The sequence below is a fragment of the Gouania willdenowi genome, chromosome 5 (assembly GCF_900634775.1).
Source record: "Gouania willdenowi chromosome 5, fGouWil2.1, whole genome shotgun sequence".
Classification (NCBI taxonomy): Eukaryota; Metazoa; Chordata; class Actinopteri; order Blenniiformes; family Gobiesocidae; genus Gouania; species Gouania willdenowi.
Window position 1 is genome coordinate 15,065,854 of NC_041048.1, and position 18,738 is coordinate 15,084,591.

General features: G+C 38.9%; 1 protein-coding gene across 3 annotated transcripts; it reads left to right on the forward strand.

Annotated features, from left to right (window-relative positions):
* The first annotated feature begins 1,006 nt into the window (after positions 1 to 1,006).
* brpf3a (bromodomain and PHD finger containing, 3a) lies at positions 1,007 to 17,892 on the forward strand. 3 transcript variants are annotated; one of them, XM_028447124.1, is made up of 13 exons: positions 1,007 to 1,313; positions 4,524 to 6,044; positions 6,577 to 6,733; positions 7,945 to 8,076; positions 9,313 to 9,441; positions 9,543 to 9,855; positions 10,782 to 11,108; positions 11,344 to 11,895; positions 11,967 to 12,021; positions 14,131 to 14,219; positions 14,352 to 14,449; positions 14,536 to 14,690; positions 16,027 to 17,892. In XM_028447124.1, exons 2-13 carry the CDS (start codon positions 4,543 to 4,545, stop codon positions 16,208 to 16,210), a joined length of 3,693 nt encoding a protein of 1,230 aa, XP_028302925.1. In that variant the 5' UTR covers positions 1,007 to 1,313; positions 4,524 to 4,542; the 3' UTR covers positions 16,211 to 17,892. The 3 variants fall into 3 exon arrangements, with proteins under 3 accessions (XP_028302925.1, XP_028302926.1, XP_028302927.1); XM_028447125.1 differs by having other exon boundaries at positions 14,376 to 14,449; XM_028447126.1 differs by having other exon boundaries at positions 9,573 to 9,855.
* Positions 17,893 to 18,738: the final 846 nt, after the last annotated feature.

The window sequence follows — 18,738 nt, forward strand, 5'->3', positions numbered from 1 at the left end:
CTTTAAGTGATTTCTACATTGAGAACAGGTGTGCAGTAATCACTTTTTCACACCACTGTATGTTTGGTAAATATATACATTTGGTAGATGTTATGAAGCTCTGAAGAGAATAAAGCACATTCAGATAGATGAAAACTACAAGAAAAACAACATACAACATACATTAATAGCATACAGCCAGGGCCACAAAAATTAGATTGTCTGATCAGAGGGCCACATTATCAACATTCACATCAGAATTTAGAATAATAAACAGGAAATCAGGAAAGAACAAGCTTGTGTATTTCTGTAGTTATTTTGTGTGTTTTTGTTGTATATTATTGCCGTGTAGTGTATTTTTGTTGTTTCATTTTGTATTCTATTGTCTGTCATTGTGAAGTTTTTGTTTAAATGTCACGTGTTTTTGGAGTCCTTTAGTGTATGTTTCTGTCATTCTCTGCGTTTTTAGCCATTTGTGCATATTATCTTTGTTGTTTTTGAGTTATTTTTGTCATTAACTTTAGGGCCGCACAGAATTGGAGAGAAGGATGCATGTGGCCCCCGCGCCGCCAGTTGCCCATATCTGCGCCACAATTCACTGTTTAGTAAAAGAAAAGGAGTCAGACCAAGACTGTTTTGCTTATATTTCTGTACAATGATTTTCGTTGGAGATCAGAAACAATATTGTGTACTAGAATATAATGTGGATCAAGTCCAAACTTTAAAAAAAACAAAAACAAAAAAAAACATTTGATTAATGGAATGAAGAACCAAGATTTCGTTTTCACGCATGGCGCATATAGAAGATAGCGGCTGGAGGGACGGATGTATCTGGGGGACATAAAGATAAGGCAGAAGGCGCTAATAAATGTCCGGTTGTGTTCCTTCTTTCTGTGGCAGCCTGCATGCTGACACTGGTGACTTCGATTTCGCTCCCTGACCAATCACAGCATTGTGCGCGTTGCGAGCGAGGTGTATGGCGGTCTGTGATTGGCTGAGCTGTTTTTTTCTAAAGGGGCGTATTTTTCTTGCCATCTTGTCTGAATATTTAGCCCCATCCAAGGTACATTTATGCGATATCTTCTGGATTCTGCTGTTCCCACGTTGCAAACCATCACCGTTAGTTAAGTCCAAACCACACCAATGAGGCTGGGCCGAGTGTGTGAGCCGAAGCGAAGCCGCCGCGGAGGAGCGGAGCGCTGAGGGTGACGCTGTCGATGCTGAAATGACCGGCTAGCGCAGCTAACTGATAGCCTGGGCTGCGGTGTGTCGCTAACAGTCATCTGGCGCGGTGCTGTCGAACGGTGTGACACCGCGGGTCACGTCTGAAACAGGTAAAGCGGCCTGGTGTTTGTGGTGTACTCGGTGCTGTGTCTGTAACACGACATCCGTGTCCTGGCGTTTTCAGAGACAGTTTCTGTCCCTCTGCAGAGGTCTGTAGTGCAAAGCGAGTTAAGCGCTGCTCAATAAGCACCTAATGTACAGGTGCGGTGAGTGTATATGGTGCCCACACAGCCTCTGCCCTTTCTGTGCATGTATAATTGGGCTGCTAATCAACCTGCAGCCCTATCCGTGCCGCTGTGCGCTCAAAATGGCTGACAGGAGGGAGATAGTGGAGCTGGTATTTAGCACTTCGCAACCGAACTACCCTCAGCAACGGGAGGCAGAAAATGCACACGAAGCTGCCCTCTCATTGGTTAAGCCAAGTAGTGGCTGTGTTACAGATACAAGGCTGCGCCAATGAAAAGACAGGGGAGGCGGAGCCAATAACTTCCCCACACAACACTGGGCAAGAGAGTGTTTAAGGTGACGTCCTGTCATTGCTGAGCTGAGCACATCAGGAGAGCTGTCAGCTCTACAAAATACACATGGCACCTGGATTAACAGAATGCATTAACAAATATATTATTTATTAATAAATACATTAATAAATATATGATTTATCAATAATCTGTCAGTATTTAAGGGTCTGGTGGTTTATTATGCTTTTATAATTAACATTTTACAGTGATTAAAACCTTAAAAGTGTTGCTCGTCTGTAGAAATTCAAAATACATTATAAAAGAAGTGTTTTGGCAAAATATGCAAATTACATTAGACCATAGCTCTTTTTTTTAAACTGTCGGTAACCCTGTAATATTTGGAATTAATATAAATGCTATATCATAAACACCAATATAATATATATATATATATATATAAATGTGTGTAGCTTGTGATAATTCTGTGTGGTGTCAAAATGTACTAAAATGATTGTCTCTTTTTGATGTTGCTATTTGTATGTTTGTGTAATGATAACTGAATGTGGGGTTGGCACCTTAATGTTTTTTTGCTTCAGCCTAATCCTTTCGAGTTTTAATTATTGTGTAATGATTTATCTTGTGTTTTGTAAGAATTATGAATGTAAATTACTCAAATATAATGAAACTAAAACTAAACTATAATTTAGGGGTCTCAGACTGGATGGGGGCCACCTGATGCACTGGTGTCTACTCAAGAGCCAAAGCAACAATAAAGACAGAATAGATTTATATGACCAAATTTATGTTAAAATAAAAATAAAGAAAAAGGCAAAACTGCAGTTTGTAAATATTTCTCCATTCATTAGTTTGTAACTCCTGCAATATTAGGGCAAGATTAAACATCTAAAGAGTAAGTCTCTGAAGGGAACAAATGTTAAATAACAAATACTAAAAGTATTTTACAAAACAAAAGTGACTTGCCTTACAACTCTGGTAATCCTCTTTGGCTTCTAACCAACGTCTTCAATTTACAACTTTTTATTGTAATTTTGTTTGAAAATAAATTATATTTGCAAACATTTGTTCATATTTAAATAAAACAAAAATAAATGATTTGATAATAAGTTTGTTTGTAACTACGGGAAAGGGCCAGTTCAAAATATGAGCAATTGTTTATGTAAGATTTTATTTAAAAACAAGACAGGTGCCATATATCTACAACATTATCATTATTGATGGCTTAAGTGAACAGTGAATCAATTTCGCTCAGGGGACGTCACAGTAAACCTTGGCTAGACATGAATAACAATGATTATTTATTTTTGATAGCACCCGTTTGTGGATGTGATATTAGGGGACATATTCACTGTAAATATGCCAATTAAATTATAATAAAGGATAAAATTAATCACATTCTTGTCCCAGAAAAAGAGATGAAACCTTGTTCATAGGACACCAGCTAATTGAAGCAGAAACAAACACTGCTTGTGGGGTAGTTTGGGGGCACCAGTGGGATTGTTTTTAGCAGGACAAGGTGGTGAGGGGTGTGGCCAGGGAAGTTTGGTTGCTACGATATCAGGGATCATCTCTGAGCAACTTTCATTGTTACATTGGTGATGGAAAGGTTGACGGATCATGTCATCATGGACAATGTTGCTTGGAGAGGAAGAAAAGTTAGCGGAAGACGGCATAACAGATGTGTCTGAATAAGGTAGAAAGGTCAAGGTGCAAGGTGTAGAGACAGTATAGATTAGATTGATGGTTTTAATTATTTACATTCAAATATTGTTCTATTAATCCAAAGCAGCGTATGAGAGTGAAGGCAGGATGGAGTAGAGGTTCTCTCATGAAAGAGGAACATTGATGCACAGGACTTGTCATTAGTAGAATCAGAATCAGAATCTAGTAGTGATTAAACTATCCTGCCATTTTTGTGGATGTTATTTTAACACATACGTGTACCTATAATATATGAAGCAATGCGAATATAGTATGAGAAACACATTCGGTGTTACCTTGACCTCCAAATTCCCCTCAGATCTCCCTCCAACCAAGCCTCTCTGGAATGTGCAGAGTAAACATGTCATATCAATGGGAGCCAAGGAAAATAATGATTTACTTTGAAGTTCCTGTGTGAAGTTCATTTTTCCCTGGTATTGTATGTCACAATTTTGTTTTTATGATGTGGAATCTTGCCAATGTATTTGAGGAAAGTCCCAGTTGTTTTTCTCCAGTCCTCATCCTTACAAATGTACTATAGATTAAGGAAAAATCACATTACAATGTCAAAGCTGGTTAAAGATACAGTTTTCTGAATTTTCTGTAAGTGTGAGGAGTGTAATTTCTTGTTTTTGGTTATTGTTTGTCTGAATTGATTGCAAGATACATCATCTCACAGAAAAAATAATAATAAATGGAATTAAAAAATGTTGTCTATTCAGTAATTTTAAGGTTTGAATGTATTATATGTATATATATATTTTTCTTTTTTTACCTCGTCTGCGCATGCTGTCGATGGTCAACACTATAAATGTAGTGCAATCTTTTTATGACAGCAATGCATGTATGGTTATTGCAATTAAATAGATTAATTTATTTTATTGCATAATTGTGACCATCACCAGCCATCCCTAAGGAAGGGTAAGAAAAACTTTATTAAAGGGAGAATATAAAAGAAGAGGGCAGTGTTACACCTAGGTGAGGGGGAAAGGAACAGGGAAGAGAGAATCAGGGTAGGAATATGGAAGGGGTGGGGAAGATATATTTTAATAGTAAGTAATGTATTTTTTTCTGTGTTTTCAGGGAGCTCGTGTCAAGTCCCATGCGGAAAGTGAGGAGGTGGCAATGCGAGACAGCTGTTGGTAGACTAAACATGGGCAGGGGTCGAGGGAGGGGCCGAGGCCGAGGAAGGGGGTCAACGGGCCCGCTGCGGTCCCCCTCACCCTACAGACTGCAGCTTTCCCCATCAAGGGAGACGCTCACATACGCCCAGGCTCAGAAAATAGTGGAAGTGGACCTGGAAGGACGTCTTCATCGCATCAACATCACAGATCCGCTGCCAGTCATCACAGAGGACGAGATGATGGCACAGGACATCGTAGAATGCAACAGTAACAAGGAGAACAGCGAACAAACGCAAAGCAAAGTGCGATCATGGAGGAAACCCACGAACGGTAAAAACAAGAAGAGTAATAAAAACACGTCCCATCAGAACCAACGCTCTGGTTCACAACAGAACACGTCCACTCATAGCTCCCAGCATCTGTCACAACAAAGTCCCCTCCCCGAGCCCACCTTCCGCGTGCTGAGTTCTGCTTCCGCTCCAGAAGCCCCTCCCCTTCCCCCAGCTTATTACAGGTACATAGAGAAGACCAGGGAGGAGCAAGACACGGTGGCAGAGTACGACATGGACGAGGAGGACCTGGCCTGGTTGGAGATGGTGAACCAGAAGAGGGTGTCTGATGGCCATGCGTCGGTACAACCTGACACGTTCGAGCTACTGATCGACCGCCTGGAGAGGGAGTCTATCCTGGAGTCCCGCAACCAGGCTCTGTCCCAGAGTGCCGTTGACGAGGACGCCTTCTGCTGCGTCTGCCTAGACGACGAATGTCTAAATAGTAACGTTATCCTCTTCTGCGACATCTGCAACCTAGCCGTCCACCAGGAGTGTTACGGAGTGCCCTACGTACCTGAGGGCCAGTGGCTGTGCCGCTGCTGCCTGCAGTCCCCCTCCCGCCCTGTAGACTGCGTGCTCTGTCCCAACCAAGGAGGTGCCTTCAAGCAGACAAGCGATGGACGCTGGGCCCATGTTGTCTGTGCCATTTGGATCCCAGAAGTATGTTTTGCCAATACTGTGTTTCTGGAACCCATTGAAGGGGTGAAGAACATCCCAACCGCACGCTGGAAACTCACCTGCTACCTGTGTAAGCAGAAAGGCCACGGGGCGTCCATTCAGTGCCACAAAGCCAACTGCTACAGGGCGTTTCATGTCACCTGTGCCCAGAAAGCTGGGCTGTTCATGAAGATAGATCCGGTACGAGAGACAGGTGTCAACGGTACCACCTTCTCTGTTAAGAAAACTGCTTTCTGTGAGCATCATTCTCCTGTCGGGTCCCGGAAGGACGGCTCTGGGGACGAGTCGGTGGAGGGGAGACTAGTGGGTGGGAGGGGGAACCGTGGTCAGAGATCCTACACTCAGAGCCCGCCATCACCACAAAACAAGAAGACTCCCAAAGGTCAGAAGAAGAAGAATACTAGAGGGTGTGGGTCAGGTCGGCGGTCCAATATTCCTGTCCTGCTCGTGCCGCAGATCCCCTCACACAGGTGGGACATTCCATCAAATTTGCATATGGATGACATTTATTGTTGGGGCTTGAGTTATTGACTGTTGTTTTGATTGATTACTTCTCAAACCAAGCACTATTCAGGCCAGAGCCTCAACATGGCTGTGATTATTAGGAGTGGTTTTGGTAATATGAGGAATGATAATAATAACATTTTATTTAAAAGTGCTTTACAGGTTAAAAGAACAATAGCAAAAACAGTGATGAAAACAAAGAAATATAAATCAGAAAAAAAGGCAGGAAACAGGCATGAATGAGTGGATGGTTAAATGTTAAAAGCTGAGTGAAACAGATGAGTTTTGAGAAGTATGAGATATATATATATATATATATATATATATATATATATTTGGACAAAGAAAGTATTTTTTTCTTCTTATCCAGACAGTTTAAAGGTTACTCAAGTTAAAGAACATGGTATACACTGAAGTGGGTGAGGGTGACTTTCTTTGTATAACATTTGGATTTCCACTCCTCATTTTCATCTATTTTATTTTGTCCTGTATTGACAGGCTGAATAAAATCTGCACAGGCGTAAACGTCCAGCGGAAGAATCAGTTCATGCAGAGACTTCATAATTACTGGCTACTGAAGCGACAGTCGCGTAATGGAATGCCTTTAATACGCCGACTTCATTCCCATCTACAGGCACACAAGGCTGCAGAACAGGTGAGGAAAGTGCTTTGCTTACACTTTATCACATGTGGATATGATATATTATTTATTTACCAATAGCCTAATACTTGCCATCAACTTGCCTCGGGGGCACGATGCCATTGGGCTTCTTTAAAACTGTTGTAAAGTCAATCGTGACCTATTGGCGTGAGATAATCAACTGTTCATTCCGGTCAGGCACCGTACCAAAATCACTGAAAGAAGCTACTGTAAAAACCTTAGTTTTTATAACAAAGAACACTGGATCGTTTGGACAATGGCTAACTATAGACCAACTTAGAATCTTCCTTTCATGGCCAAGATTATGGAGAAGTGGATCTTCAGCAAAATGAGAACAGAATATCAGTGTTATGATGTTGACTGTAGATTTTATTTATACATTTATTCATCACACATCAATTTTATTGTGACCACTATCTTGACTAACCTTTTGTCTATATATGAGCTAATGTGGTGATAAAGGTGCCATTTGAATAATGCCTGCTCACCATCCACATTAGGGTTTGTAGGAGTTTGGGTTTTTTGGTCCATGCTTGTGCTAAAATAAGAAATTCCCATCTTTTTTTTTTTTTTGATGACTGCACATGTACCGTAATTAATGTTGATTATCACCATTTTGAAAGATGTTGCCTGAAGGCAATGAGCCAAGGCAGTGAAAAGGAACCACTTGGCGCATCCCTTCTTTTCTCACACACTAAAACCAAATGTAAACACAGACATCACAGTTTGCACTGTGTGATTAGAATCTATGGCACGCTTCCACACAACCAGTCACAGTTGCCTTTGAAGATTCAGTTGAGCCGCAGAGTGATAGTGGTTTGCCCTCTAGTGCCTGTCTATTTAATTGTCAAAAATGTCAAATATTCACAAAAGTATTGAAAAAACCTGAAGAAAATTTTTGAAAACATATTTCTTTGTAAGCTTAGAAAAGGTGCTAAAAAGGAGTAAGTGGGTTGGAAAATGGATGGATGGGCATCACAATGGTTAAAAAGGCAAAAATGACCATACATTTTTGTAGATAACATATTATTCTTTTAGAAACGTCTCTTAAAACCCAGCTCTTTTCAAATTATATTAGACTTCATGGAAATTTGATAGATTTTCTGTCTACTGTTCAATAATCATGGGGGTTTTAAGACAATGTTTTAGGTTTTTTTCTGAGTTCAAAGCTTTTTCTTTCTTGTGTCTCTTTCCCATATGTTCAGCGGGAGCCGGATGAGAAACTATGTGCTGCACGAGAAGAGCTGCGGTACTGGCAGAAGCTCAGACAGGACCTGGAGAGAGTCCGGCTGCTGGTGGAGCTAATCCGCAAAAGGGAAAGGCTAAAGCGAGAGCAGGTGGGCTCCTGAAGACATTAGAAACACAAGACAAGCTATGATTAACATCCATTCTGCAAATTCAGAACCAGAAAAAACAACCTTCCATAACTTCAGATTCAGAAATTTACATTTTAATGTGGGATCTTTGGTTTAGACACGTGATGTTATGGTGGTGTTTTTTAATGACATGCGTAGTCACAGCTAAAACAAGCAGGACAGCAGCCCCCGAGGACTAGTTAAATGTAGATATTAGTTATGAATGTTTGAAAGCCACTAGATGCCAGAATATTCACAATAACTACCGGGTACCTTTTTTCAATCTACTTGTGCAGCCTTGTTAGAGCCCGAAATATAACAAGACTCAATGTGTTCGAAACATTTTTTTAATAAAACCCAAAATGTTACAACTGGTTAATAATGTAACAAGATGCTTAGCCCAAAATGTAAAAACATTTAGCCTCTTTAATATATATGAAGTTTTTTAATATGTGTGTATGTATATAAATACTGTATGATGGTATGGAGAAAAAACGTTACCAAAATGTAAAAGTTCTCCAAAATGTTTTATTAATAATAATAATAATAATAATAAATCAATTTTATATAGTGCTTTTTGGGGACTTAAATCTGCTTTACAAAATACAGAAAAGTAAAGAAATAACAAAAATAAAAGAAAAAGAAGGAAAAGAAGGTTTGAACAGGTGGGTTTTGGAGTATTTTAAAGTTCTGTAATGATATATAATATATATATTACAAACACAAATTTACACATTTGTGTATGTTATAACAACTTGTTACATTTTGAGCAAAACGTTTTAACATTTCAGGCTCATCATTTTTGTTACATTATTGACCAGTTATTACATTTCGGGTTTTTAAAAAAAAAAATGTAATAACAATTTGGGTCTTGTTACTTTTTGGATTGTTGTTGCATATCGGGCTCTAACAAGCCTCATTCTAGCAGCTTAGTTACAGCTTTTTTGTAAACCTGTACAAATAGCAATCAATTTGTATTTTTTACTGTTATCTTGCATCTAGGTTAAAATCATTTTAAAGCTACTTTTCCAGTACATTCTCACTGTTCATATGGTAGTTAAACAGTAAAATCTGCACAGATCATTAGTAATTCATGACATCTGCAGAAGTTTTCGCAGCATCATTAGGCCTCAATGATATCAGTCATTTTCTGTGTTTACGCTCAACTGACCCGTTATTACCTCTGCTTTTATCTCTGCGTTCACACCATCACGTCAGATGAAAATGCAGCAGGCTGCCCTTGAGCTTAAGTTGACCCCAGCGTTGGTTCTTTTGCGGTCAACATTAGACCAGCTAATGGAGAAGGACACGTCCCAGATCTTTTCCCATCCTGTCAACCTATCAGAGGTAAGCTCAGAAAGAGAAAAACAGCGTGAGATACACGGGAGCTTTGCTGTTTGGACTTTAGTACGATTCAGCTTACATTCTGATTTTTATAACTCACTGAGGTCCCAGATTACCTGGAGTTTGTTTCCCAGCCCATGGACTTCTCCACCATGCGCACCAAACTGGAGGCACATGCTTATGGTTCTATTGGAGACTTGGAGAAGGACTTTGACCTCATGATCTCCAACTGCCTTAAGTACAACTCCAAGGATACCATGTTCCATGAGTCAGCCCTGGAGCTACAGGAAGTGGGAGGAGCCATCCTCCGCCACGCCCACAGACAGTCACAGAGCATCGGCCTGGATCCCAGCACTGGCATGCACCTACCAGAGGCTCCGAACAAACATGGGTTCTCCACTTGTACATGGGATGACAGTGAGTTCCAGCTTTGTTCTGATTAGAGGGTTTTATTTTATTCATGTATAACTCTTTGTTTTATACATAAGGCTGACATTACACTGTCATTAGCATGAATAAGGTATTATGAAGGCTATCATTAAGTGTCATTAAGTGTCTTTCGCTAAATTATGACACCTTTGGAGCTGCGTTTGCATTTTTTAGGTTAGTTGGAGGGATTTAGTTGGGTTAAGGTTTAGGGCAGACATAGGCAACTGGCAGCTCGTGGGCCACATGCGGCCCTCGGTCTAATTTTGTTCGGCCCCAAAAACAAAATTTTAATTCATCAAGAAGTTTGGTTTTATGAAACCCAACATAATACACAAAACAGCAACAAAATGCACAAAATGTCAACAAAGGTACACAAAGTAACGACAAAAAGATTAAAAACAATACAAAAAATGATTAATCAAACACACGAAATTACACAAAATGACAGAAAAATACACAAAATGAATACAATAACACAAAAAATATAACAAAACCACAATATGACTTGAAAAAAATTGACAAGAAAATAGATTAGATGGATTCAAAAACACACAAAATGTCTAAAAACTCACATTTTGTTTCCTTGTTGTTTTTTAAGGACGACAAAGACAAAACCCTTTGTTCTTTCCTGTATTAATGCTCAGATTGATAATGTGGCCCTCGGATCAGACGATCACATTTGTGTGGTCCCAGCTGTGATGGATGTTGCCCATCTCTAAGTTATGGTAACGAATGACACTTAATGACAGCCTTCATGATACCTTATTTATGCTAATGACAGGTATCATGTCATAATAATGACAGTCTTTATATATAAAACTTCATGTAAAGTGTTGCCTTTCTTTTTCCTTGTCGTCATAACTCACACGTGTCATCTGTTCTCCTTTTTCTTTCCCTTGTCGTGCCCTCTGCAGTCGACTCTCTGCTGGACCCTGGGAACAGGCTGCATCTGACCACTGAGGAACAGCTGAAGCTCCTGCTGGAAAAATTAGATACGGTCACATTCATGCGAACCAGCGGCGGACGCACCAAACGCATCCGGCTGCTGCGTAGAGAGATCAACGCGCTCAAGCTAAGATTAAATCAGCAGCGGCAAAGCGCTCAGCCTGCCAACGGGAATAAAGCCAAGCATGAAGTAAAAGAGGAAAGGGAGGAAGAGGAGCACAAAGATAAAGAGAAAGGAGCAAAGAGTAAAAAAAAGTTAAAAGTGGATCGTGGATACTTGTCTGACTCTGTAACAGGTGATTCAACTCCAACAAGTAAAATTACTGATTTAGAAATATAAGTACCCATATAAGCAACTCAATTACAGTAACGTAACGACTTGTAATTACTTTCACCTCTGACTTCTATGGACTTAAACATATCCATCTAATACACTTTTAAAAAATTGTAGCTTCTTTGTGACGTTATTAAATTATTAACAAATTATTTCAGCTATAAATGTAATTAACTGTGACTTTATGCTTCCTCTAGATGACCCCCCTCCCTTGCTTGAGCTCACCTGTCCGGTATCTTCGCCACTGCCAGGCGACGCCCCTTTGGAACCGCCGGTCCTGGGAATAGTAACCGGAGGTCGAAGGTCACCGGGACGTTCCTACAAACGTCAGCGCTCCTCCCGCAGTGGAAGCAAAGGTCAAACTGAAGACGAGGCTGAAATTGGAGAAACGCCTGCTTCACAACCAGAAGCAGTTCACGAAGTCACGCCCCTCGGCTCTCCCCCGACCACACCCATGGTGGGTGTCGGTCGCCGCACGTCTGTGTTGTTTAAAAAGGCTAAAAATGGGGTTCGGACGGGCAAAAAAACGTCTCCCCCACTGCAGAATGGTACGAGTCCTGTAACTAAGACTAATGGGTTAGACAGCAGCCCGGCCAGCCCCAAGCCCCCCAGTCCATGCACCATGACCACTTTACCTCTGAGTCCAGACCCCTGCCATGCCCCTCCCTCCCCTCCCTCCCACCACCTGAGGTCCAGTGCCCAAAGCTCAGAGGGAGAGGCTGAGAAACTTCATCCACCATCCAGAGAAGGTACAGAGAGAAATACAAATACAAATGTCTCTTTAAAGTCTACATATGTCTCTAATGTATTATTCTGATAGGTCTGGTTAATGGAAAACACTTGTCGTCTGACCAAGAGGACGACACCAACCTCAGGTGAGCACATGGTCATGGGTGGAATGAATAAGAGACATCTGCTTGTTGGAATAATTAAATATAGTTTGTGGTAGGGCTGGGCGATATGGACCAAAATTCATATCTCAATATTTGTTCTCAAAATGGCGATATAAGATAAAAAATCTTGATAATTTCATTTCAAATGAAGTCTGACCAGAAATACAATTCATAGTTAAATTTGCTGATGCAAAATGCCACACAGGCACATTTATTTTATTTATCTCCTCTAAAGGACAGCACGTGTGAGTGAGTTATGTGTAGCTTGTTTAGGGAAAGGTCTGATTTAGGACGCACTCAGAAATCCATCAAACTGTGCTTTTCATGCTGTTCTGAGAAGTAGCAAAAGCAGCGACTCCTAAAACAAGTATTTTAAAGCAAAATAAGATATAAAAAATAGAAATATCAATACTTCTATACGTGATATTGTAATTTTCTATATGATCAAAATAGAAAACTCGATATATGTTGAATCTCGATATATCGCCCAGTTCTAGTTTGCGGATGTCATAAATGTTGTTGAACTTTCGATTTAAGATGCAATTTAAAGCTACTTGGGACGATAATAATTTTATCCGATAAAGACATAATGTAGGCTTCATAGATCAATAAAATGGTGATCATTTGCTCAGAAAATATGATGTAAAAGGTTGAAATTGCCACACAAGGTTTGTTTTGATCTCCACTGTAAACACTCTTATTGACATTGTCGGAAAAGTTTTACGCATTGCATTGTGGGATGTAGAGTGTTTTTTACTTCATCCTTACCTAGATTTTTTGTGTTTGCGCCGAAAAACACATTTCTGATGTTTTCATGGACTGAAATTTTGCGACAAAACAATGGCAGATGTTTATTTTAGGACTTATACGGAAAGGTTGGAATCCGGCCAAAATTGAATGTCTCGCGGAGTGAGATGATGTCACCGGAAATACTGAGAACAAACTACAACAAAAATGGTGTGTCTTTGTCTTTGTCTGGTGAAAAACAAGTAAGAATCACAGTAAGAATGAAGGTAAAGCACTAATGCATTCATTTATCGGACTCCACATCCCACAATGCAATGCAAGTCAATAAGTGAAGAATAAAATAAACTTTTGAATTTTGATCTTAACTATTTTTTTTTCAAGCATTTATTGATCTATAAAATCGTCTTGAGCAGCTTTAACTAGAAGCTTAATGAAATGTTCAAGTAATTCATATGTTATTATTATCCCCGCCACACAAAGTGTGATTTGAGCTCCGTGCGTCCTTTCGTTTGAGTTAAAGAGGACAGCGTTTCTCAGAAACCCTTTAAGTTAAGATAACCAAATTCAGTGTGTGGCTTCAGGCTATCAATAGCTTGATGGAGTTCGAAAATGAGAAATGCGCAAATATTTTTTCCAGAGTTATTGCCCTTGTGCCTTTTTTTTCCCTCTGTTCGAGGTATCTTCAAAGGGGAATATTTTCTTAGAAACCGTATTTTATATTCTGATGTGATAATATTTTCTTATGTATTCCTCTAAGTTCTTAGATTTAGAACATTTAGGAAAAGGTTATGAGTTATAATGACAACCAATCTGGTGGGGGATGTTGATGACTTTGTCTTCTTGTTCATTTGTAGAACAAAACATCTATAAGACCAGATGAGTATCCCTTAAATATGTCAACCTAGTGATCAAAAAGTCACTGGGTATAGTTTTAAAATGATGATGTAATGTTCATAATGAAATAAATCCTTGTGTTATTTAGATGTGGTAACTTCACACTGTGTCACCAAATGTGTTTCCATCACTTTGGTCCTCCACATGAGGAGGAAATGGAATAGAGCCCTCAGAGGCAGGAAATGGAGTTGAAGGGGTGTAGGAGTTTTTAGAGTATATAATAATAGGATCAGTCAAACCTGAGGTACAGCTTATTAATCTGAAGAATGGTGGAAAAATGTAGAAAAAAGATACTGCACACTGCAATCCTGCTCTTTCTGTAAAAATTGTATATATTGTATAAAAAAAGTGATAGTGATAGACAATATGGTTTGTATGATAAGCATTGGACTGATCTATGGCATTTTAATCAATCTCTATCAATGACACACTTCATCTTCTTTCTCTCAGCTTCAGTGCGTCTCCTCCCAAACGCAGCCGAGGGAAACCAGCGTTGGCTAAAGCCCCCAACCAAGAAAATGGAGATATTTCTGCTTCTGGTGTGTATAATGACAAGATAATCTAATAGTTACGTGTGTGTAGTGGATAAACATCTACAGTATAAACGTTTGGGCTCGAGATAAAATATGAGAAATAAAAATCCATTGCACCTTTTTGGACTCTATTTACAGGAACGTCTACACTTCTGTCCTCAGATAATGAGACTGAGCTCACACCTCTGGACCTGGTTTGGGCCAAATGTAGAGGCTATCCTTCATATCCAGCAATGGTGAGATTCAGGTTTAAAGATTTAAAGAGATATACTGGGAAATGTTTGAATCAAGGTGTGTTGTAAATATAAATGTACACACACAGATTGTGGACCCAGACATGCCTCAGGAGGGGCTCCTCCACAATGGTATCCCCATCCCAGTGCCTCCTGTGGAGGTGCTCAAACTGCACGACTCCAGACAAACGGAGGAAGGAAGTGAACTGTTCTTGGTGCTTTTCTTTGACACCAAAAGAACTTGGTAAGAGCTGCACCTCAAACGTCCCCATAGCTTTCCATTAGCATCTCTTTTCACAGGGGTGTCAAACTCACCCTAGTTCAGGGACCAAATACGGAACCATTTGATCTCAAGTGGGCCACAGATTTCAGGTGGGGAGAAGAAAAGAACAATTTTAATATCATGGTGCCCTAGTTCTCAATATCATTTCAATTCACTTAAAAAAAATACTTGATTTTGTCACCAATTTGTATAATTTTTTTTACAGTTGTTTGTGAGAAACTGCAAGATTTGTGGAAAAAATAACATTTTGCAATTAAAAAACGACTGCATTAATATGATAAACAATTGAAAATTGCAAGTTTCATTAAATTGTTGAATTAAAGATTATTTGGTAATTTACAAAATAATTAATGTTCTCTGTTATTTAAAAGTTTGACCCATGTTTTAAATCAGCTGTAAATTACACTAAAAAATATTATATATCGTTACATTGTTGGGCTTGATTATCAATGAAAATATTAGTATTAATATTTTTGATGTGGGCGTGTGAGCCTTTTTTGTGGCACTATACCCCTAGATTTCACATTTCTTTTTTATAGTAAAATGATTCTTGGAACAACTGACAAGTAGTGGGAAAAGTTTATATGAAACATTTTTAAATAATTGCTAATAACTACTTATGTGTAAGAGATAAAACTGTAACATGCCAATTACAATTACAAAGTCTTAACTCAGTTACAATTCAGTTACGATTATAACAGCAACAGATTTTTCCAGTTACGTTTTCAATTACCCATGTTCAATTACAATTTCAATTACGATTACAGTTACCAGCATTTTTTCCCCAATTACGATAAAATTACAATATTTTGTATCCTCAGAAAGTCAATTCCAATTCATCACAATGACTGAGCCTGAAATAAAACCTAATAAAAGTTAACCTGTTAGCTTTCTGTTAGCATGTATTATGATAACAGGTCCTAAATCAGCTGTAAAATACACTAAAAACAAATATTTATTATCTCATTTATTTCCTATCTATTGGTTACCTTATTAGACTTCCTAACAAATGACAATATACAGTAGTTTTTAATATTTTTTTTTAAATGGTAAAATGTGGGGAAGCTTGATATGAAACATGTTTTGATAATTGTTATCTACATACGTGTAGAACTGTAACATGGTTCCTCAGTTTTGTATTAAATTATAACTGTCAATTATCTGAGTTACGATTACGACAGCAGCAACACATTTTAAAATTACAATTACACCATAATTGTAACTGATTATCAATTACACAATTATAATTGACCCCGACCATGACGTGCAGTCACTGTGAATGACTCCCATCTTGCAGGCAGTGGCTCCCTCGTGACAAACTCCTGTCTCTGGGCCTGGACGACACCGTGGACAAACTGCGTCTGATGGAAGGAAAGAAACCCAGTGTTCGTAAATCCGTGCACATGGCCTACAACCGTGCTATCGTGCATTTAAACCACGTGAGGCAAAATCACGACTTCACGCCCTCCTCTTTTATATAAACTCGATTTTAAAAGGTTTTATCTTTATCTTATACAGCTTCCCCTGTTACAATAATAGATTCATTTTTATTATGATTATTGTGGGGAATTAAAGCAGCCAATGGTCTTTGAAGGTTTTCTAAAGTGGAAAGAAGAAAAAAATGCTTGCACAATGGTTCAGTACTCCTCTGTTTGTCTTATGGCCACTGTGTTCATATGAAGGCTGGTTTTTTCGCCAAAGTAACTTATGAAGAGATTTTAGAAAAAAAGTAGAATTTATTTTATTGTCTAAAGGTTGTTGGAGTCCAAAATGTTCTCAGATTGTATTTGTCATTGAAGTGTGTGCGTGTGTGTGTGTGTGCATCAGTCCTATACATTCCCACTCACCCTCCTTAGGACGCATGTCATGCGTCCTCCCCAAACATCGTGTTATTCGTGGAATATTTACCTTCGTATTTCTCCCGCTAAATATTGACGTGTTAAATGGAAGGCAGATGTGAAGTAATAAGTGAGACATCAGAATATCCACATAAAATAGGCGCAAAGTGTCTAAATTTTAATTTATCAGTACCATAGGAAGCATTCGGATCAAATTGGATGTTTTTTTTTTTTCCTCATATTAGTTGGTTCTAGTATGTTACCTTGAATCTGAAAAGGACAAAAGGATGTAAACCTGGACCAAAGCAGCACAAGGAATCGAGCTACGTGTTACTTTAATAAGGGAACGCTTTGGGTCTTAAAGATAATCTTGTTTCAGAAAGTGGTGGAAAAGCTCAAATAAAAACTCTCTCCAATCAAAAATCACCTTTCCCCTGGAGGTGGGTGAGTGGAGTCTTCTGCATGTTTCCCAGTGTCCACATAAATGTTTTTCTGTGTAAACTGAGGAAAAGATGGTGAGATTTCAGCTCAAACAAAGAATCCATCCCTTTACATGATTAAAAAAACCTGCGAGACAAAAATCACTTTAGCCCCAAATGGACTTTTGCGAGTACACTTTATCCTTTGAAACGTCACTGATAAGAATTTGAATGTGTTTGCTTATTTTTCCATATTGTGAAACTGACATACGATACTAGGCTAAGTTCCCGGCGCAGCTATCAGGTTAGCAAAGATGTGAAACCACTGTAGAGGATTATATAATGACTTTATATCAATCACTTAATGAAGACCCGAATGGAAAGAAGTGAAAAAGCACAAGCAGTGTCTGAGTTATTGGACAAGCAAAGGACGAAGGATGGATTGTCGTGTGGAAGAATCTTTTGTCTGTGTATGTACAGCTTATACAAACATGTATACAAACTGAGTGTAGTAAAAGTGCATGTGTAAAGTTTGTAAATATGTAAATGTATGTTTATATTGGCTTTCGTTGAGTAATTTAAGGAATGCAGAAAGCAAATTTAGATTATAATTTATAATTTGTGGCAGTTGAGAGTGTTATTTAAAAAAAAAAAGAAAAAAAAAAGAGTAAAACATTGAAGAGATTCCTGTATGACGCCAAGTAGCTCTTTGTAATAGTGACGATATTCACCAACATGTCGGTTCATATTCTTTAGAGGTGCTTCTGTAAGTCATTAGGCAGCCGAGGCCATGCTTGCCCTCAAATAAATCCTTTTTTTTTTGTTTTGGTACAAGAAGTTTTTGTCACTGAAATTGTTCTGTGAGATCCATAATCGGCCTGGTAAGAATATTTTCTCACTACAAAATAAATGCTGTTTTAAAAAAAAAAAAAAAACCTGCGTTTTTTTTTCAATCCTTAGAGACAGATTTCAGACTATCAAAATACAGTCAAAGAAGCAAAATGTAAATATTTGTCAAATGTCATCTCTACTAATGTCCCCGTGTGGTGTTCAACACAATACAATCCATTACAAATCCCACTTAAAGTGTTTTTAAAAATGTGACCAAATAAACCTATGAAGATTTCCTCAATGTATTTGTTGGTAAAGTGGCTGCAGTTAGACAAAGTATAAGCAGTGCTGTGTCTAATCTAGCAAACTTGCTTTCTCCAGATGTCCATAAGTCACATACTCAGATCTGAGGTTATCCAAAAGTTGAGACCCACCAGCTGTCCTCTCAGCATTATTCCATCCAAGATACTCAAACAGGTTTTTGACACGGTAGGACCATGTATCCTCCTGTTCTTCAACAGCTGCCTGAGGTCAGGGTTTGTTCCAGCTGTTTTTAAGCAGGCTGTGGTCAGGCCACTGATTTAAAAAAAAAAAAAAAAAAAACAACCATGACCTCGCGGTTTTGTCCAATTTTAAACCTGTGTCCCATCTGACTTTTCTCTCTAAAATCCTTGAGAAACTGGTATTCAATCAGTTACAATAATTTCTAGACCAAAATAACATTTTTGAACATTTCCAGTCGGGCTTTAGGACACGCCACAGCACTGAGTCTGCACTGCTGAAAGTGCAAAATGACATCCTGTTGTCTCTGGACTCTAAAAAAGCAGTGTTGTTGGTGATGCTGGACCTCACTGCAGCATTCAATACAGTGGACCACTCCATCCTCCTGACCCGCCTGGTCCAGCAGGTGGGCCTTCAGGG

What these genes read in the sequence shown, in the direction of transcription:
- brpf3a (XM_028447124.1), top strand. Translation starts at nt 4,543, where the DNA reads ATGCGGAAAGTGAGGAGGTGGCAATGCGAGACAGCTGTTGGTAGACTA. An exon ending in CACACAAGGCTGCAGAACAG is followed by an intron (nt 6,734 to 7,944) that starts GTGAGGAAAGTG and finishes CCATATGTTCAG; the next exon opens with CGGGAGCCGGATGAGAAACT. An exon ending in ATCCTTCATATCCAGCAATG is followed by an intron (nt 14,450 to 14,535) that starts GTGAGATTCAGG and finishes GTACACACACAG; the next exon opens with ATTGTGGACCCAGACATGCC.